Raw genomic sequence first — 20,780 nt, forward strand, 5'->3', positions numbered from 1 at the left:
TTATTATATGAAGTCATACCTTAATTCTGGAAGTATGGGTCTTGACTGATATTAAAAGAGTAAAAAGATTTTGTATACATCTCCAAATATAGTAAGTATTGAGTACATGAAAGACTTCCTCTGACTACCCCAACTTCACTGGTGCCCAGTGCTTGTTCAGTCTTATATCCACTTCTCCCTTACACACACTGCTCTTTTTGATGCTTTTAAGGCAAATCCTAGACACCAAGTACTTATGGAAGCAATCTGAAGGAACAGAGTGATTTTCTACTAAGCTCTCCTGTTAGAATGGGCTGTGGGGATGGAACTTTTTAGTGTCTAACTTGATGTTGCAAACAGTGGTGTAATGAGATCCTCTCTCCACTTTGCTTCTCACTCACTGGTGACTTTGGGCAAAGTTCCCCAAATGTCAGTATTCCATTTATGTTTTAAAAAAGAAGAAAAGTAACACCAGGGCTTTAGGGAGATTCAGAAACAGGGTTATCCACAGCCCAGCAACAAGGAAAGAAAGGCAGATAAGGAGTCTTCTGTCCATGGTCACTGACTTATCAGCTTCTGACACCTTGTTTCCATAGCATGCTGTTTCTCTAAGGGATAGATGTGTTCCTTCCTGTGTTAATCGTGGCTCTGTGTACTCCAGGACACCTGTTGCTGCACAGAAGGACAGACCCGTGCAGTGGCGCCGGCTGTGAAGCAGCAGCTCTGTCTTGCTTATTTGAGGATCTCTGCTGTTTTCCAGGTGCCGACTTATTAAAGCTGACAAAGGAGGATTTAGTTCAGATTTGTGGTGCAGCCGATGGAATTCGGCTCTATAATTCCCTGAAGTCAAGGTAAAATACCAGACTATTTTGTGTGAGCTGGAAATGGACTTTTCTCTGTGTGGGGGCTTTGGTGGGCAGAATGTGTTTCCACGCTAGGTTGGCGTGTGCCTGTGTGCGCCACCAAGCATCGGCAGCATTGTGCTCACGAGAAGACTGTTTTGTGTACACCTTCAGGGCAGGCACTGATGAGGGCAGAGGTAGACTAAGACTGGTAGCAATGCACATGGGCAGGACTGATTTCTTGAAGACGACTGGGTTTGTTGCCAAGAAAACAAAACTTCTAATTTAGGTGAGCTCTACAGAATCTATGGTTTTCAAGGTCATGATTATTGTTAAGCAGTTATTAAATGTGAACTTGTAACTGTCAATTAGAATGCTAGAACTGTGACTGTGCTGGCTTTGAGACCCACTGCTACCATTACTGTCTCTAGACTTGTGTGCTGAGACTTGAGTAAACTCCAGCCTTACTGATTTCCAATTGCTTAATCAATCTTAAAACTTAAATTTACCAGCATCTGACAGACCATCTCAATGGTTTAGAGTCTGGACCTGTGATAGTTGGTGTGAGGTGTGTGGTTTTTATATTTTTATTAGAAAATTATTTTGCATAATGAAATAACACTGTAAAGTTCTCACCAGGAAAACTAGACCGTAGATTCCTGTAGTTGTTGATTGTACGTGCTGGGGCAGCTTACGCTCACAGTCTCATTGATGGCATCTTCTGATTACAGGTCGGTTAGGCCCCGCTTAACCATCTATGTCTGCCAGGAGCAGCCGAGTAGCACTGCGCTGCAAGGGCAGCCACAAGCTGCAGGCAGTGGAGGTGAAAGTGGCGGTGGGACACCCTGCGGTGGGTATTGAGGGCATTTCCTTCCCATATTCCCTCAGACTGTCTGACGTGAGCACAGGACTGCTGAGCACTAGGAGCAGCTGTAGGGTCAAGTCCTGGGGAAAGGAGGGAACTAGAACCTTCTTTGTCCTCATATGCATGCTGTAGATCTCTTTTTATGACTTTTATGTAAGAAATTCCCAGCAGTCAGTACAATAGCTTGGTTGAGGCCTTTCTGGATAAATGTCACATTGGTTGCTTGCTGGGGAAACAGGTGGTTGTTTTGGTTTTTTAGGTCTTTTCCCCTTCCATTTCACTAACTAGATGGGGATTGGGGGAACACAACTCCCGACTATCACACATGAACAAAGACAAGTCGATATAGCAGTCTTCCTCCAGTGTAGACCCACCTGGGGTGAGCATCTATTGTGTTCCATGTAGGCAGAATGGTGGGAGCTGTGTCATTAAGGGTCAGCGTTAGCACAAGCTCTATGGTTTACCTTCTGACTAAGGAGGACTTCTTTGCCTTGCAGATTTATCTCAGTTGGACAGTATGAAGCACTCTGGCCTCTCCTGTCTCCTTTTTCCTCCCTCCTTTGATTAGAAACACTTTGGGAGGGTGACAGGTTGGGACCAGGTCTTACTAGGTAGCCTAAGCTGGTCTCATGGCACCGCCATTCTCCTGCTTCATCCTCCAAAGTACCAAGGATACCAGTGTGCATCAGCACACCTTGCTTTCATTTGTGTGATGGTAGCAATGTCCCCTCTTCTCACATTTTGAAACAGAATGACGGTGACATTCAGCTTCAGGGAGACATGTATTACAGCGTTCTAAGGGGTACCTGATAGTGGTGGAGCTCTGAAAAATGTCTCATGGCTTGGGTTTCTGTAAATGAATGGAAGAGCAGTGATCACAGCTGTGGCTTTTAAAACCAAGGACATGAGATTCTTCTTTTTTGGGTTTGTTTTGGTTTGGTTTTTGGTTTTATTTATTTGTTTGTTTGTTTATTAGATGTAAGTTCACTGTAGTTGTCTTTAGACACTCCAGGAGAGGGCATCAGATCTCGTTACGGATGGTTGTGAGCCACCATGTGGTTGCTGGGATTTGAACTCTGGACCTTCAGAAGAGCAGTTGGTGCTCTTACTCACTGAGCCATCTCACCAGCCCTATTTTTATTTTTTTTTTAAAGTCAGGGTTTCTCTGTGTAGCCCTGGCTGTCCTGGAACTCACTCTGTAGACAAGGCTGGTCTTTAACTCAGAAATCTGCCTGCATCTGCCTCTGCCTCCCAACTGCTGGGATTAAAGGTGTACGCCATCAGTGCCCAGCAGGTCGTGAGATTCTTAAAGGAGCTCTCTGTATCACCATCATACACATCCCTCACATTTCGCCAGGAGTATAGTATTGGGGAGTATGTGTGCTCAGAGATGAGTGTTGTAGGGGAGTAGGTGAAGTCATGGGAGACCTTTATTTTATCCTTGACCATTCAAATTTAGTGAGCTAAAGACCAGGTAATAACTCTGTAGACACAGGGACTTTTCTGCACTGACCTTTATCACAGCCTTGAAGAAGTCACAGAGGGCAGGCATGTGAACAATAGCTTTGACCCTGTTCCTATAAACCAAAAGTTGTGTCATTTTATTAAAAGAACCAGAGGGCAGGAAGGAGTCCCCACACACTGCTGCGGTGCTCCTCCAGCGCTGTCGTCAGTTGTGAGCTGTAGCCTAAGCTGCTCAGGACAGTCCCTGTGCATGGTGCCGTTCACTTCCCTGGTGAGGCCCATGTCTGGTTTGAGTCGGTTTGAGCAGGACGCACTTGACTAACACTGACATACAGACTCAGAGTGCCGCTGTGTACAAGGCATGGACAGAAATGTCAGACAGTGGATATTGAACTGAGGCTGGGACTTCTAAGGAAGAACCAGACTTCATTTTCTGTATCCTTATTTCTCATAGGGTGCTGTCTCCATTTTTTTTTTAATTTTTTTTTAATTTTTGGGGGTATTGGAGGTGACACAGATAATTTTTAGTCTTATATCCTCATTTGGAGAATTACTGGCTTAAATTCCTTTTTAAGAGTTTTTTATGCACAATTAGAAACATACTTTTTGTTTAAAGCTTACTCCTTCCATTGTGCCCACAACAAGACATTGTAACCCATGTACATATTATCCTTAGCCCCAGTCCGTTACCCTGGTGACTCTGATCCCTGATGCTTTTCTTTTACCCCTCAATATATGAAGCTGTTAGAGAAAAATGAAAAAGTCACATAGTTTTGTACAAAGTATTTATTATACATGAGCATAAATAACGTGTTCTTATATGTCAAATGGGTGGGTAGAAAATTGAAAGTGGCAAAGAAATGTTACCTTGTCCCTGTTTCTAAATTTGAATTTTATTATTTTGGCACTTTGAAAAGATAGACTGGGGGCTGGAGAGACTGCTCAGCAGTTAAGAGCACTGACTGCTCTTTCGGAGGTCCCGAGTTCAAATCCCAGCAACCACATGGTGGCTCACAACCATCTGTAATGAGATTGGATGCCCTCTTTTGGTGTAGCTGAAGACAGCTACAGTGTACTTACATAGAATAAATAAATCTTTTTTTAAAAAAGAAAAGATGGACTGTATGTAGCTCAAGTATAAAACATCAGATAGTGTTGTTAAAGTGCTCTCTCTCTATCTCTTTCAGTTTATCATGCAATCTACTTGGAAGAAATGGTTGCCTCAGAAGTTGCTCGAAAACTTGCCTCGGTTTTTAATATTCCTTTCCACCAAATTAACCAGGTTTACAGACAGGGCCCCACTGGTATCCACATTCTTGTTAGTGACCAGGTAAATCAAACAGGTAGTATTCCCCCTCCTGCCAATGGGCACTCATAGAGTGTTGGAATGTGAGAAGTGCTGCTGGCATCTTTTACAATAGTCATTTTTAAATACAGCCATGATCAAAATAGTATCCTAATAGCAGAAGGAATACAGTCAGGGAGAGGGCCTGAGCTTTCCCTGACCTTTTTGAACTCAGATGTTTCTGGAGCTGTAAGGTTTGTGTATGTGGCAGACTTTGGTCCTTTCTTTGAGGCGAGGCATTAGGTAGGTTCTCCCTTTGCACACTGTTGGAAGAGCAGCAATTTTAAAACACTTACTATTAGAAGTACAACTCACCTGTGCTCTAGCTGTGTTCACTGACGAGCAGTAGCTGTGGGAAACAGCTTGTATAATCTTTAAGTCAGTCTTCACAGGACCTGGCACAACAGGCTCCCCAGTGGCTCACAAATGACAGGTGGAAACTTTTACTATCTCATACTGCTGTCCATGAATGATTAGGGTTGTGTAGTTGTGTAAAAAAGATGCATAGGTTATGTTGTAGTCCTTTAACTATAAATTTAAATAATTTCTGGTCTGTTAAAGACTGATAGATCTTAATTATACTTACATGTCTGCTTTATCCTTCTAGATGGTTCAGAACTTTCAAGATGAGACTTGTTTTTTATTCTCCACAGTAAAAGGTACTTTTCATATGTGTGCCTTGGTATGTTGTGATCATGAAGCACACTGTGCTCTGATTAGAAGCTCTCATGTATGTGCATATTCTTGAAAATGATATTTTTGCAAATTTTGAAAGAGGTTGGAATATGGACAAACAATATGCTTAGTGTTTGTAATAGAAATTAGCAAGCAATATAAAAAGGGTTGGTGTTAATACATGACCTGAAACCAGAGTCTATTCACCCAGTGCTTGCTGAGCATTTTGTCCAAGAGAGCACTCTATTAGTGCTTGAATGAAACAAGGGCTCAGGGAATCCCATTGTAGTATTGGGGGGGGGGGNNGTTGGGGAGGGGCTCAGAATTGGCCACAGGCACAGAAATTGACTACCAGTATTAGGTGTCATGCAGTAATAAGGCAGTGTCAGGCTTATGGGAGCTGGGTTACAGACAGCTTTCTGAGGAGGTGGTCTAGAAAAGGAAGAGCTGGCCACAGGGCTCACTCAGGGCAGAGAGGGACTGTGCAGAAGAATGCACTTGGCTTCTGTGAGGGTGAGCAGAGCAGTGGGGTCAGAGAGAGAGGCAGCCCTGGCATGCAGTGATGGCCGGTGACAATGGTTCACACAGGTTGGGAAGTCAGTGAAGTGGTTTAAACAAAGGAACAATGGGGTTGGGGTTTCCTTCTATGCTCACTGTGGAGACAAGTGACAAGACTGGAACAGGGGAGTCCATAGGGGCCAGAGGCAAAAGGAGTGTATGGATGCAGACAGGGCCCAGTTGGCTCCTGGTTTGATGGAGGAATAGTTGACTGCCAGGACCTGTGGCTGCCTCATCAAAGGAGCAAGCCAACTTGGTATGTCAACCAGGCAGTTAATTGTACCATTCTGAGGAGCCTTGGGTTTCGAAATTTTCAGATGTTAGTGTGACTAAAACCTGGGCAGGCTGTACAGAGCTAATTAGGGAGCAGTGTGGGAAGAGGTCCAGGCTAGATCAAGTGAGCTTCAAACTACAGAATAAGCAGGGAAAGTCTGATTAAGACCAGTTATATTAGTCTCAGCCCAGACCCCACCCCAGAAGAAGCAGTCACATGGTGGTGACTGGAAAAGTACTGGCCAAAGGAGTTTGAAAATACAATTTCCTTTTCTACTTGATTGGCTATCAAGCTACCTTCTGTGGACACCTCCACGTGTGAGACAGCAGTGAACTGGTTCACTGCTTACATGAAGAAACATTTTCAATTTTAAAATGTAATCGCTTTTATTTTGCAAAATTTAAAAAAAAAAAAACAAAAAACAAGCAGCTCTTGTTCCCTGGAGAGCGTGTGTCCCGTGAATCCGGGGGGGGGGGGGGGAGGGGGGTGCTGTAGTATTAGCTCTCTTTGTCCACGTGGATGCCTTCACTGAGTCTCACAGCTTCCTGAAGCCATTAGGTCTTGCTATATCTACCTCTGGGGGTTCAGTTTTCCAGCAAAGAGACAGCCATCTACAGCAGACCCTGCAGGCTGCCTGCACATTTTCGGCAGGGCTTTCTCAGCTCTGCCGTCACTCAGTGCTTTGGCCTATTTTGTGTTAGCATACAAGCTCATCTGCTGCTGCTCTCTTAAGCCCTTTCCCTGTAGATCCCGGCAGGTGATGCAGGCGGGGCTCCCTGAGCAGGGTCACAGGGAAGAGGAGCTAGGATGGTGCAGTCAGTTTAATACTGTATCTCTTCTAAGCTTACAAGTTTTAACAACCCCCTTTTTTTTTTTTTTTGGCAGCTGAAAATAATGATGGTATTCACATAATTTTGAAGTAATACCTAATACAGACTGAACTCTAGTCAGTACCAAATAAAGTCATGCTTAAAAGTGTGTGAAGACTGAATCCAAGAAGTCTTGGGATTGGATTTTACTGTGAAATGTTTCATATTGAAAACACAAGATGACCTTCCTAATGAGCTGTAGGAGAGACAAATCTCCTCGTTGTCACTGCCACAGCCCCAGCATCCTCGTGAGAGAGCGCGAGCATGTCAAGTGACATTCAACCCAGCTTCTAGCCATGGTGGGCACAAGTACTTGCTTCTCTGGCAAGGGCCAGTGGACAGAACCCCCAGAGCAGTCGCTGCTGCTCTTCACACTGTGGGCAGTTTGAATTGAATGTAAAACTCAACCGTGGGCATTTACCTTTCTGTGCCAGTTTGGCTTTTGTTGCCTGACCCTTATGCTGGCCTGGAGAGGAGATAGGGTTGCCTCTGGGGGAGCTGCTCTGTACTGGGTGACATGGCCATATGGGTCAGGTAAGAGGCTGAGCACCTTCTCAGAAGCGATCATGTCTGAAGGTGGACATCAGAGGGGTCCTGCTAGACCAGAGCAGAGCCGAGAAGATGAGTGGACTGCACTGTCAGCCATACCTTGTGCGAGGTCAGTGTAAATCCTAATAGGTACAGAGACTTGGGCGTTTGGCTTTTGCTTCCAGCTTTAGCATTTTAGTTTCTGGATTTCACCTTTGAAACCTCCTTGCCTTTTAAACTCATGTGGTTTCCTTTTCTCGTCTCCCCATCCCCCACTTGAGCCTCCAGGTGTGCACTCCCTTGTCTTGTGCCTGTTCTGTTCTTAAACATATCTAAAGCCTTTCCCCAGACCTCAGAACTAGGTGATGGAATGGAGAAACAGTATCATGTTTCTGATGTTAAAGGGATTTTTTTTTAATGAGATAAAATTACCCTGGAAACACTAGATGTCATAACAAGACACTAAAATGTATCATAAACCTTCCCTTTCCCCCTCAAATACTGAGTTTCAGTACAATCATGGCTAGATGGTGTGCTGATTGGTGGGGGCTCTATACTCTGCATCATTCTTGCTTTGTCCGTAGCAGGTGTGCCCGTGAGTCATGCCCTCTCCTTTCTCTCATGAGGCCTGTGGCATATCCAAGTTTTTAAAAACTTCTTTCCATTTTAATTCTGTAGCATCTCTGTCCATTTGCTCAGCTGCTGGCTGTGAATGCGCTTGTCTGACCCTTGTTGTCCAGGTGGGTAGGAATAATTAAGTTTTAAATGAAATCTCTTCCAGAAGACAGACTACTTCAATGGGTAAAGGCTTTAACAGCTTGTTTTATTCATACCGGGGATTAATTACTTGCCACAAAACAAACTGTTTCGATATTTTCCTCTTGGGTTTGGCAGTGCTGTGGCCCTGCAGGCCCTTCAGGAGGGAGCATGCCCATCCGTCCTTCCCTTTGCTTTGTGTGACACATGCTTTCTGTACCATTCACTTACTTGGGAAAGAAGTGAATTTATCTCCTAATTGTTTTAGAATTTAGCTTGTCTATTTAGCTTTCCTTTTTGGATCTCATGATTTATGGAACAATAAATGTCATTTAATGCTGTGTGCTATTTTGAATTCCTTACCAGGTTTTAGAAGTGGGGTGAAAGTACTTACAGGCTCCTCAGACTTGAACTTGTGCTGAGCAGCACAAAGTGCTAGGCTGTCTCAGTGAAACTGTACATGGCCCACTGCACCAGCAGTCTGCTACTTTGGTTATAGGATGTACAGTTCAGTGTAATAAATGTTTTCTGATTGTTTTGTAAACGTGTCACTCATTTCAAATCTAAGCTGCACTTTTGTCATCTGAGGTCACATGGACTCAATGTGCATGGTGTAAGACGTTCACCCTGATTTCCACAGAGGTGATGCAACTCAAGACAAGTAGAGGAAGTGCCTGCTGCATACTTGGAGGAGACCGATCAGGCTCAAAGTCATGGTCACTGAGCAGCAAGTCCGCCATCTGCAATGAGCCGCATCATTCTAGCTCAGAAAAAATTCCATAGTTGTCTTGGGTATTTCATAGAAGTGAGTTTCACAGGTCATTGGAGCAGATTTAAGCAGTGCTTATTTAGCAGCTCCTCCATCAGTCATACCCCACCCTCCACACACAGCGCTACAGTTAAGTTGCTGTTGATATAGTTGTACAGCAACATATAAGGAGGCAGCCGAACCCTTCATATCACAGTACTCCTGACAAGGAGTCTCCGGAATGCGTGTGTATCTGCTTTCCCTCCCAGAGTGCAGCAGAGACACTGCATCTATACAGATGCTTCAGCGCTGTCCACCGAGGCAGAAAAAGAGCTCGCTCTTACAGTTCTGGTTGGGGAGTGGTTGCTGGAAGGTTCAGCTACCATTATTAATATTGAAGGTGGGAGGTCTCAGTGGCACAGAGCAGCAGCACCGTAATAGTAAAAGACAGCATCCTGGGACAGGGACAGGAGTGCCTGCATTTCCAAAAATGTGATTCCAGTGAGCAAGGTGAGGTGTTGTGAGTCTGAAGCTGCCAAAACTTCATTCATTCGACAAGCTTTAAAATAGTTATGATTTCTAAAAATTCAGAGTAAATTAAAAAAAAACACATCCATTCTACATGCATCTGTTCGTTATTTTTACTTGATTATAGATAATTTAAGCCTTAATTCTGGATTTGCTCAAGGTTCCCGCAAATTTTTTGAGAAGTGCGGATGGACATAATTGGCTTTTTTCCTTTAACAGAAATGCACTGTGTGCTGTAGCGTCTGGCAGAGCTTATAATTCCCAGCAGATCAATGCAAAGGGGAGTGGTTTTGGTCCCTAGAGTTGGGTATGACAAGTTGACACAAACAGAAAGGTGAAGATCCTGCCCCACCCAGCTGAGAGGCCTTGTTTCTTTGGTGTCTTATGGAAGTATGTTAACATGCCTTTCACACACGTTTCTACATAGGAAACTACCAGCCAGTCTGAGTTTGCAGTACAATCACATTCATAAAGGTGCTATTTAGTCTTCAAAGTGGACAAGTCCTGCAGATGAATAGGAATTGCTATAAATTACATTAGGCCACTGGCTTAAGGATCAGGTAGAAAACCAGCAGGCTCTTTTACTCTGCTCAGGCTGTGCTAACACTGAAGGTGGATATGTAGAATGCTGACAAAGCCAGGTGGGGCTTGTATACATAGGTACCCATCTCTGATGGGCTCCAGGTTGCACCACACCACTCTTGCTGTGGATGACACAGGCCTCAATTTGCTTGCATCCTAGCAATGTTAAGGTGAATAGCATCACCAGTTACTGTAATCTGTGCCGAAGTCTTTTACCTGTAATGTTTTCACCATGGAGAGTCGAGATTAGGTGATGATGGAGCAGCCGGGAGACTGGTCTAACCTGGAGGACGGGGCCCGTGGCCTAAGCAGCTGCTGTCAGAGTATGACACAGCATCTGCACAGGCGATGTCCACTTCCTGCCACTGCTGGTGGAGGGGTGACTGGAGCAAAGTAGGCATGGACTTTGACATGAGGAAGCTGAGCCTGGAAGGAAATGGAAAAGGAGTCGTCTGCCCTGGGATTTCGATTCTTGTATAACCTTTGAAAACCTCTAGTCCATTTACAATTGATTGCATTAATTAGGCAGGTAGAATGCCACAAGTTAGAACTTATTTACGGGTGTGGTGGCACATGCCTTTAATCCCAGCATTCGGGAGGCAGAGGCAGGTGGATTTCTGAGTTCGAGGCCAGCCTGGTCTACAAAGTGAGTTCCAGGACAGCCAGGGCTATACAGAGAAACCCTGTCTCGAAAAACAAACTGTTCCTGTTGAATCCCCTCTAGCCCCCGCCCTCAAATCACCCTCTAAAGACAACTGGAAACACTTCTCTATAGTGGCAATGATCAAAGGGTACATGTCTGAAGAAGCCTATGGTGGCACTTGTGTAATCACAGTTTGTATAAACTAGAGACTAGAGAGTTGGGTATTGGGTTTAATACATTGTGTGGTAGGTTAAATGTATGCCACAGCATGTATGTGGAGGTCAGAAAACACTGAGTTGGTTCTGTTATTTTGTACCATGTTCTTGGACATGAAATCAAGAAGACAGGCTTGGTAGCAAGCACCATTAATTAACCTCCTGAGCCCACTCAAGACTGGATGTTGATTTCTGGGTATCCATCTCCCAGTTGCCGAGGAGAGCCTAGGAGGGACTAACACCTACCCGCATGCGCTTGATGCCTGCACGGGTGACCTGCTGGCAGTCATAAAGCTCCAGTCGCTCCAGGCCCCTGCAGTTCTCCAGGTGCTCCAGTGAGGCGTCCGTGACAAGAAGGCAGTTGTCCAGCTCCAGTATCCGGAGTCTCTCATGCCCACAGGTGCTGCTGCTCAGGTGTAGGATCCCTTCATCTGTGATGAGCTCACAGTGGGACAAGCTCTGGGGAGGAGAGACATGCCAAGTTCCAGCCAGTAAAAGCTGTGGGAGCTGGCTCAAGTGCCCAGAGTAACTGCTGCAGTGTGGTGTAGTGTGTCCTCTGCAAAGCACGTGTGCGCGAAGGGTCGCCATGAGACTACCAACACCTCATCTGACTTGACAGCCTGCCATGCTTCATTCTCCCGTCTACTGTAGGAAGTAGTCTTCGGGTTTCTCAGAGCTACCCCCAACCATGGCTTTCCAACCAGAAACAAGGAAAGATGGTTCAGGGGACAGTTCAGAGTTTACTCTCTTGAGCAGTTCTATGGCCCAGTTGGAGTAAAGGTGTCAATAGTAAAGCCAGTAGATTTACTGTCCTTGTTTAAAATGCACAGGGTTGGAAAGGTGGTTCGATAGTTAAGAGCACATACTGCTTACAGCTGATAACTCCAGCTACAGGAGGCTCCACAGTCACATGCATGTACCCTAGCACAGACACAGTACACACATTAAAAGTGCAAACAAGACATCCATGATTCAGTTGTGGCTATGCAATGAAACCCTGACCTTAGTCATATATCACCAGCCTCTTAGAAGTGGTAATTAAGGTTGCAGAAGTACTAGGGTGAGTTTACATAGGCAAGTTTACTTAATAACTTCAGACTGGACAGTTGCCCCCCACCTTGAAAATAGAAAATGCGTATGAGCATAAATGCTGTGAAGAGAAAAAGGGAACAGTGTCTGAGAGCGGCCGACAGGTTGAGCTTGACAGAGTCCGTGAGCTAATGTCTGAGGTGCTTTGAGGCCCAGGCTGGGGGACAAGAATGTCAGGCTCAGAGTGAAGCAGGAGACAGAGGCCACCATTAGGGTCACAAGAATCAAATGGGGATCACCAAACTTGGCAGCAAACATCCTTCCCACTGAGCCTGCTCATGGGATTTCCCTTGCATCCCAGGATCCCTGGATGATGTTACACTTCCCGGAAAGACCAGCAATATAGAACCCTGTTAATTGTTAGTAAAAATTCTATAGCATTTCTACATGTTTCTACATATACATTTGGGGTAATTTAGGAAGTTCCTTAAGGGGTATTTGTGTTATTTTACATCAAGTGAGTTATTCGTTCATTTTGCTTATGTTGTCAGATTTATGTAGATGTGACTCCTACAAGTTTAGCATCCATAATGTGAAATTTTGAAATTCTCCAAATCTGAACAGTTTTGATTATTGCTACAAATAGGAACAGGCCACAGTCAGAACACAGTGCAGTAGCAGTTGTGAAAGATGCACAGTAGGCATAAGATGAATTTGTTTCTAGATTTTGGACCTAGCCTCAAGTACTTCTTTATCTAAGTGTATATAATGAGACAATCTGGAAGCCCAACACCTTGGCCCCATTTTAGATACAGGACACTCAGCCTGGATAGACGGGGTGACAGCCGATTGCTGCTGATACTAGCAGCCTGGCCTGGGGCCTGTTTCCAAAGCAGCAGCCAGCGTTGCTAAGATACTGCACTGGTGTTTGTGTTTTCCATTCACTGAGCTCTACTGAGTTATTAGTTATGTTATGTCCTTTTAATTTGGGCTTTATTTTGCTTTCTTCTGACGACACTGTCCTACTTCACTTGGTATCCTGTCCTCAAGCTCATCCGGGTGAAGCATGTGCCAGGATTCCCTTCTGTCTCACAGCATCCTCTGCATAAGCAGAGTACTGAGTCTACCTATTGACGTTCAGCTGCTTCCCTTGACTGCTGTGGGATAACACCATTCGTGTGGATGTGCATGTCTGTCTCTCACATCCTTTCAGGGTGATGGTGTTGTGTGTTCTGTTTAACGTAACTCAGCAGCGGCACTGTAACACTGAGGACCCACTAGCATGCTTTCTGTGGTAGTAGATTCGTTTTAAATTCACACCCATGTCCTCCCAGCACTTCCTGGAGATTTCCACCACGGGATTCTGAGGTGAGGGTTCTGGGCCTTTGCCAGTGTCTGCCCATGGATCCTTGTGAGGAAACTGCCTTTGGTGGTTGGAAGATGGCCAATGATGAGTATCTGCCCAAGGTCGGATCAGCTTCAACCTACAGGAACACGTTACCAGCTTGGGACTTTTTAGCCCTGTTTCAGTTCTAACTGTGATCCTATGACTGTCACATCTTTTGTCCCTGCTCCCAAGTCACCCCCTTTGTTCTTTAAAGGCTGTGCCCACTTGCCAAGACTACACTGCTCTGTTGTTAGGCCCTCTACTCTGCTTTAAGGCCATTCACTGATCTTTGGTTTTAATTTTCTGAACAGTTCTATGTATTGTATCTACTCAGGAGCATTGACTTTCTGTTGGTTTTACGGTATCTTCATAATTTCTACCAGGAACATTTTTCTGAAGTCCACTTTAAAATGCCATGTTAATCTGGACTTGTCATCTGCACACTGCCACCAAACATCTCTTTTCATAAGTCCAGACTGTTCTGTTATATCCAGAATGTTCCGACGTCTTCATTACATCTCCTTGCACCAGGCTTATGGTAGGTACTGTGTTGCGGTGGGGTAAGGCCCCGTGGTCTGCATCTGATGGCCAAGTCCCCATACTGATGGGTCTGATGCCTGTGGGGCAGGTACCTCGCCACCGTGAGACAGAGGTGGGTGTTCAGACTCTTCAGTCAGCCTGCCTCTGTCTGGTGAGGCTCTAGGGCCAGGCCGCCTGTGTGCTCTCAGGTGGCCCTGCAGATTGTCACTCGTGGGCAAAGGTGAAAGACTCCTAGCTGTCCATCCCCTTCCTGGCAGGGTGGGGACACACAGTTCTGTTTGGAGTTACTGTCAGAAAGGCTTCTTCGTAGGCCATCCTCCCCCTTGGTCCTCTGATCAGAAACAACAGGCTCTTGGGGATTTGTTCCTGCCTCAGCATCCCTTGTTATCAGCTCCTTTAGAGCCTTTCTTGGGATGTACAAAGCAAAAAACACCCAGTGACTCATTCAATCCCATGGCCCTAAGGTCCCTGGCTGGCTGCCCCATCTTCTCTTGGTCTTCTTAATATTTAAGTAGAGGGGTGTGCCTAGGCACTTAGTTGAAAGTCAGTGGTAAGGTTAGAGAGTATAAGGAAGATTTTTTTTTTTTTTAAGACAGGGTCTCTATGTAGTTCTGGAACTCTGTGTAGACCAGGCTGGCCTCAAACTCCGAGATCTGACTACCACTGCCCCCTGAGTGCTGGGATCAAAAGTGTGTGCCGCCTGATCAGCCAAGGAAGCCGGTTATCTAAGGAAGGCACTTCCAGCATAGAAGAAAGACTATCTTTTTTCCTCTCATTCTGCCTTTCCTCTGCCCTACTGGGCTGCTGGGGGTCTGCCAGGAGTCACTCACTGCCACTATGTCAATCACTGGGCTGGCTGTCCTTGTAAATTTGGGGCCCACTGTACTGCAAATGCACTTCACATGAAGCCGGCACCTGAATTGCCCTCGGTGTACAGGACTGGTGGAGGGCTGATGAGGTGTTTAGCATGGGGTCTGGGGCCACATGCTGATGCCCACAATCCCTGCCAGGGGAGCCCTCAGGACACTGCAGTGAGTGGGGTGTGTCTCTTCTCCTTGGCCCTGAGTTATAGTCTCACTGCGGGCCTGATTCTCTGTTCATCATCTTTGGTGGGTTGCACTTTGGGCTCTTTTAGTTTCTGAAGTAAGCTTTGTTTAATCTTGTTCTTTGAATCTTTGGGTGGCAGCTTCTCAGGAGCTAAGATCATAGCTGTGCACCTCACGCCATCTGACTCACTGTGGTGTCAGTTTAGTTTTACTCTTAACTCCCATTTCTAAAAGCAGCCTGTATAAAAAATGGGACCGCACTGAGAGTGGTCTCCTGGTGCTCAGAAACCCTAAGAAAGGCTATGGGTCCTGTCCTTGCAGGACCCATACACCATGCAGAGGGTCCAGACCCCTCCCCTAGGAGCGAGTGAACACAAGCAGGCCCATCAGGGTGGCCCCAGTCTTTGCTCCTAGGTAACAGGATTTTTACATTGAACTTTCATCTCCCTGACAAGGTGAATGTGAGGTTACAGGAATCGATGGGACTGTGAGTTCCTGTCAGCTTCTCTCCCTCTCTACAACAGAAGTCATGTTCAGATGCCTCACAGCCCAGGCTAGCCCAGCAAGGAGGTCTGAGAGCAAGAGTAGTGGCTTTACCCAAAGTGAACCCCCGTGGTATCTGCTCTGTGTGTGTGTGTGTGTGTGTGTGTGTGTGTGTGTGTGTGTGTGTGTGTGTGTCAGTAGCGCAGACTCACCAGGGCTTGCAGCTTGGGACAGTGAATGGAGAGCTGGACGAGGGTGCTGTCGGTAATCTGGAGAGAGACACAGTCGGTGTGGCTCCTGCACCAGGGCTTAACACCTGGTCCTGGATTCTCCTGAGCGTGGGACTCAGGGAGCAAAAAGAAGTAAAAGCTCATTCAAGCACACTGGGGCTCTCTGTCAACTCCTAGGCTCACTAGGAGGATCACTGCTGTTTGGCCTTGCTTCTGGTGCCTGAGGGAGCCTAGGGACAGGACAGGACATAAAAGCGGTGGACGGGGAGTTCCCCAGGACACCCTCCTGTAGTCACCCTGTCACCCAACATGCAGGTTCATTCCTCTCACAAGCTGTGTAAATCAAAAGGCAACCCTGCTTATGCTTGGGAATGGATGGTACTCTCCTGCATGTGGAGCCAGCAGACAGAGACCCCTTACAAATGGCCTAAGGGGGGCCTGATCCCCAACACCATGCTGGGAAGTACTGGTAACCTCTGCTTGATACAATGCCAGCCCCCTAAGGGGCTGCCAGGAGTCCACTCACCAGGACACATTCTTCAAGGTCCATCTTCTCCAGCTCATGGCAATTCTGAAAGAGTCCATGAGATACTCTACTATGTGGGCACACAAAGAGTAGCCCTGCAGCTCACCTGTTCCACTGAGGAGTGGGCCCTGTTCCTTCAGCCATCCCAAACCAGCAGTGCAGAGTGACTGCCTAGCTCAGTCTGAATGGCGGTCATGGCTACCCACCCCAGTCACCCCCTCTCAACACCATCCTCTCAACCAAGAAAAAGTTGTCACACCATCCTATGCCATAGATCAGACTCCTCTACAGGAGGATGCAGATGGTACCGCAGGCAGGATGGAAGACGGGAGAGCCCCGCCCTAGCCAGGGAAGCTAAGCAGAAGCCAGCCTGGGCTCATATAGAGGTCACTGGAGAGAGACATTGTGCAAGGTGGGTCTCCCTGGCAAGCAGGGACAGTGAGGCCTAAACTCTGGAGGCATCTAGCCTGTGGCAGTGTGTACTCAAGGTAACTGAATGTGGCCCACATTTCCTGGTAACTCAACTGCACAGTTCTTAACGTGAACTCCGTAAATGCCAATGTGGTGTCGAGAAGTTGGGTCACACCTGCCAGCATCTCCCCAGAGTCCTGGTCAGCTGACTGAAGTGAAAAGGTCATTGTGGTCATCTCCTCTGAAGCTAGGTGTCGGTGTCTTTGCATTCCCCAAATCTACCCTGAGTCACTTTGAATTACAGCACGGTTTTGTCCCAAACTCGATGCCTTACCCGAGCTAGCAGCATAAAGCCTGCATCGGTCAGATGGGAGCACCGGGCAGCCTCCAAAACTCTGCCAAGTGGGCATGAAAGAGGGGAGAACACAGCACCGAGTTAGCAACCGAAACTGCATGGGGCACATTCTGCTCTTGAGAGTCTGCTCTGCTCTGGCACACTGAGCCACTTCCTGGTCATGTCCTTCTGGGTCTTGCAAACAGGGCCTCTTGGGACAGGTAAGTGGTGGCACAGGCCTACGAGGAGTTGGCTAACTCTGCACAGGCTCCTGTGCATGCAGGGCTAGTGTTGGGTGGCGGGCAGTAGTGCTCCACCTTGGGAACCAACCTTTCTTCCTGTATTCAGGAGGCTGACAGGGTTAGCAGAGACATTCATCTAGTCTATGCACCACCAGACCAATGGCCAAAGCCAAAGTGTGACAGCATGAGGTAAGTGTGAACAAACACTTGAAACAGGCCAAGAAACTACATGAGAGTCAGCTGCACCACACATCCATTCGCCCGTGTGGGCACAGGTGAAGTCACACCTCCTGGCTCTACCACCCTGAGGGCTGGCAAACATCTCCCCCGGCACACTAGTCCTCTCAGAGCCAAAGAGCAAAAAGGGGTCATACTCACTGTAGTCTGGGGCAGTTCAGGCCCAAGGCGGTGAGAGATGCATCCGTAAGATTGCTACAACCTGAGAGGCACAGAGCCTGTAGCTGGTGGCAGCCCCTACAGATGTGTACCACACCATCATCAGTGATGCGCTAGGGAGAAGAGCACAGGGGTCAGGGGCCAGTGCTGACAGGGAGCCTGGGGGAATGAGCCTAGTGCCGTCTGCCTGGTTCTCTGCTGCCTACGAGCGCTTCACCCTGACACTGAACCAAACCACAAGCAGGCGGCATGTGGCAGCACTCACCTGTAGTCCCAGCACTTCAAAGGCTGGGGCAGGAGGATGTCGGGTCCTAGTCCATCCTGGACTTCATAAGTGAAACCTTACCTCAAAATAAAACTAGCCAAGTGCACACCTTTGGTCCCAGCACGTGGGAAGCAGAGGCAGGCGGAGTCTGGAGTGTGCCTGGTCTAGGTGGCAAGTTCTAGGACAGCCAAGGCTATGTGGTGAGACCCTGTCTCAAACAGACCTGCCCTCAATCAGAGTAACAAGTAATAAGTCAACAAGTGTGGGCCATCACTAAGTGGGCAGGTGCCAGCCTGGCATGCAGGAGGCTCTCTCTGAATTCAATCCCAGCACTACTAAACAAGCAGGGGGAATTCTGCACAGCAGTAAAATATTCTAGCATTAGCAATGGATACTGCAAGGCCAAGATTCCACCTGGAGAGAGACTAGTTCAGGAGCAGTTCATAAACTCATGGAGAACTCTAAGTTACTGCTGAGACTGCCTAGTTAAATGACACATTAGCGTGCAGCTGGGTGTGTAGACAGTCGTGCTGTGTGTTCTCATCATAGAAATCGTATGTGTTTACATACATACATATAACACTTCACCAAATCATTTAGAGAAAAGGAAAAGCATGTGCTGATGCTGATAAATTCCTTGGAGTTCTATTTAATCAGGCTGTGAGATCCAGAATAATCTTTGCTTCACATACTAGTTCATGCAGACATAAACGTGTTCCTGAGTTTAACCGTTGGCCAGTGCTATCCCATGCAGCGCAAACTCTGTCCTTTGGACAGTCCAGGCAGGTCTGTGAAGCCAGACACTGCTTCCCCCCCCCCCCATCATACACTCTGAAGTCCTGGATTCGTTTGTGAAAGCTGAATGCAATGTCTTTCTCCTGAGTTTTTCCTTGGGCCATGCAACCCATGAACCTGCACATCCTCACAGCAGCAGTGAGGAAGGCCTGATACCTAGAGAAGAGTGCTGGCGTGCTGGCTTTCTCTTGCACATGCCCTGTGTTTACAGCACTGCTGCTTGTGTGCATGTGTGTATGTGTATGTATGTGCATGTGTGTGTTTGTGTGAATGTGTGCGTGTGTGTGTGTGTGTGTGTGTGTGTACAACCTCAAGTGTCATTGTTCAGGTGCTTTCTTGAGACACATTCTGCTGCTGGCTCAGAATTTGCCAAGCAGGCTGGCTGGTCAGTGAGCTGGGGACTCCTGTGTCTGCTTGCCCAGTGCTCAGTTTCTGGCATGAGCTCTATGGATCAAGCTCAAGTCCTTGTGTTTGCAAAGCAAGCACTTAACTGACTGAGCTATCTTCCCAGCCCAGGGCTATTATTCTCACGGGGCTCCTGTTAAAAAGAAACAACATTGAGATCTAACAGCTAGGTGATTAGTAACAGCATTCCTGATTTTTTTTTTTTTTTTAAGAGCCAGGCATATTGGCCCATACCTGTAATCCCAGCTTTCAGAGGCATGAGAACTGCATTTCAGGCTAGCCTGGGCTATGCAGTGAGACCTTGTCCATCTGTCTCATATATTTATGTATTTATATCATATATAAATATAGGTATAGAAATTAACAAAGCTGACTTATATAATTCTGGGGATGTGTCGATAGCCTTGTGCTGAACATGCTATTATTATTGTTCTCTCACCTTACAAAAAGTCACAGCTCCAATGAGATAGAGGATGAGGAGTCAGGGCAAGGCTATGTGGCCAGATGCCAGCCACTTTAGGCATAGGCATCCTGACAATGGGGAGCACAGGGGCAGCGGGCAGTGGGACCGCGCACAGGTGAGGCGGCGGGCAGTGGGGCCACGCATAGGTGTGGCTGTGCACAGGTGAGGCGGCGGGCAGTGGGGCCACGCACAGGTGTGGCCGTGCACAGATGAGGCCGTGCACAGGTGAGGCAGCGGGCAGTGGGGCCGCTCACCAATGCTCCGGTCCATACTTACTGAGCAAGACTGCAGGTTGAGGCTCACGAGCTCGTGGCAGTGGTTCTGAATGTGTTTCAGAGCTTCATCCTCTAACTGAGTGGATGGAGGAAATGAAAGAGGGATGGAATCCAGGTGAGAGAATGGATCAGGCACCAAGATGACCACCACAGCAAGGAAAACAGGCTGGCCGGATGTGTGACCTCTGTACCTGTGTACAACCCCTCAGGAGCAGGGCTTTCAGACCCCGGCACCCCCGCACCAGCGCCTCAATGCCTTCCTTTGTGATCTGGTCACACCAGGAGAGGTTCAGATATTCCAGGTTCCGGCAGCCCTCGCTGAGAGAACAAAGAACAACAGCACCCTGTGCAGCCTCCTGCAGAAGGTGCTGAACTCAGTACACCACAACAAACCTCCTACAGACAGTGCCGAACTCAGTACACCACAAACAACCTAGAGAGGAGACTAGCCCAGGGCCTGGCAGAACCACTTCCTCCTCGCCCAGCAAAGCCTCCGGGAATGCCTCCATCAAAGGCACTGACCATACTAGGACTGGTTTTAGGGGTTCTCAGTGTAAGTGCACATATGTGTGGGTGCATGGTCCGGATGGCCAGAGGTTGACTTCCAGGTATCTTCCTCAGTTGCTGCCACCTTTTGTTACTAATTTTTTTTAAAAATCAGTTGATTGTAATGAACTCACAAACAAAAAACATGGCATAGTTAGATTAAGGTAGAGAAACAAACACTAGCCTAGCCTCAAATTCTGCACAGCTCCGTGAGCCCCTCCCTGTGCAGCTACAAGGGCCATTCCAGAGCCATAAGCTTTGCTTAGAATTTCACACTTTCATTATTGTACTTATCCACCATAAAAAGAAAATGATAGCACTGAAAATAGAAAACGGGGCTGGAGAGGTGGCTCAGTGGTTAAGAGCACTGGCTGCTGCTCTTCCGGAGGTCCCGAGTTCAATTCCCAGCAACTACATGGAGGCTCACATCCGTCTGTAATTCCCGCTCCAGGGGATCTGACGCCCTCACACGACATACATGCAGGCAAAACACAAATGCACATACAAATAAATAAATCTTTGGGTTTTTTTTTTTT

At 47.0% G+C, this 20,780-nt stretch overlaps 2 protein-coding genes across 6 annotated transcripts in view; one reads left to right on the forward strand and one right to left on the reverse strand.

Moving 5' to 3' along the window:
• Ubp1 (upstream binding protein 1) overlaps positions 1-7,159 on the forward strand; it is a 42,282-nt gene extending 35,123 nt beyond the window's left edge. For 3 of the 5 annotated variants that reach the window (XM_029542895.1, XM_029542896.1, XM_021206141.2), the window contains 5 exons: positions 740-830; positions 1,553-1,671; positions 4,338-4,480; positions 5,103-5,154; positions 6,888-6,972. In XM_029542895.1, the coding sequence (XP_029398755.1) occupies positions 740-830; positions 1,553-1,671; positions 4,338-4,480; positions 5,103-5,154; positions 6,888-6,925 (443 nt within the window). In that variant the 3' untranslated portion in view covers positions 6,926-6,972. Of the gene's footprint in view, positions 1-739; positions 831-995; positions 1,529-1,552; positions 1,672-4,337; positions 4,481-5,102; positions 5,155-6,887 lie in introns of those variants that run through there. The other 2 variants (XM_021206140.2, XM_029542897.1) reach the window with 2 other exon arrangements.
• Positions 7,160-8,751: 1,592 nt separating this feature from the next.
• The window catches only part of Fbxl2 (F-box and leucine rich repeat protein 2), a gene marked incomplete at its 5' end in the record, with an annotated part of 21,331 nt that continues 9,302 nt past the window's right edge, over positions 8,752-20,780 (reverse strand). The window contains 8 exons of the mRNA XM_029542898.1: positions 8,752-10,439; positions 11,118-11,330; positions 15,569-15,625; positions 16,113-16,157; positions 16,858-16,918; positions 17,478-17,608; positions 19,700-19,774; positions 19,890-20,016. Coding sequence (XP_029398758.1) covers positions 10,332-10,439; positions 11,118-11,330; positions 15,569-15,625; positions 16,113-16,157; positions 16,858-16,918; positions 17,478-17,608; positions 19,700-19,774; positions 19,890-20,016 — 817 coding nt within the window. The remainder of the gene's footprint in view (positions 10,440-11,117; positions 11,331-15,568; positions 15,626-16,112; positions 16,158-16,857; positions 16,919-17,477; positions 17,609-19,699; positions 19,775-19,889; positions 20,017-20,780) is intronic.

Source organism: Mus pahari, chromosome 10 (assembly GCF_900095145.1).
Source record: "Mus pahari chromosome 10, PAHARI_EIJ_v1.1, whole genome shotgun sequence".
In the NCBI taxonomy this organism is placed as follows: Eukaryota; Metazoa; Chordata; class Mammalia; order Rodentia; family Muridae; genus Mus; species Mus pahari.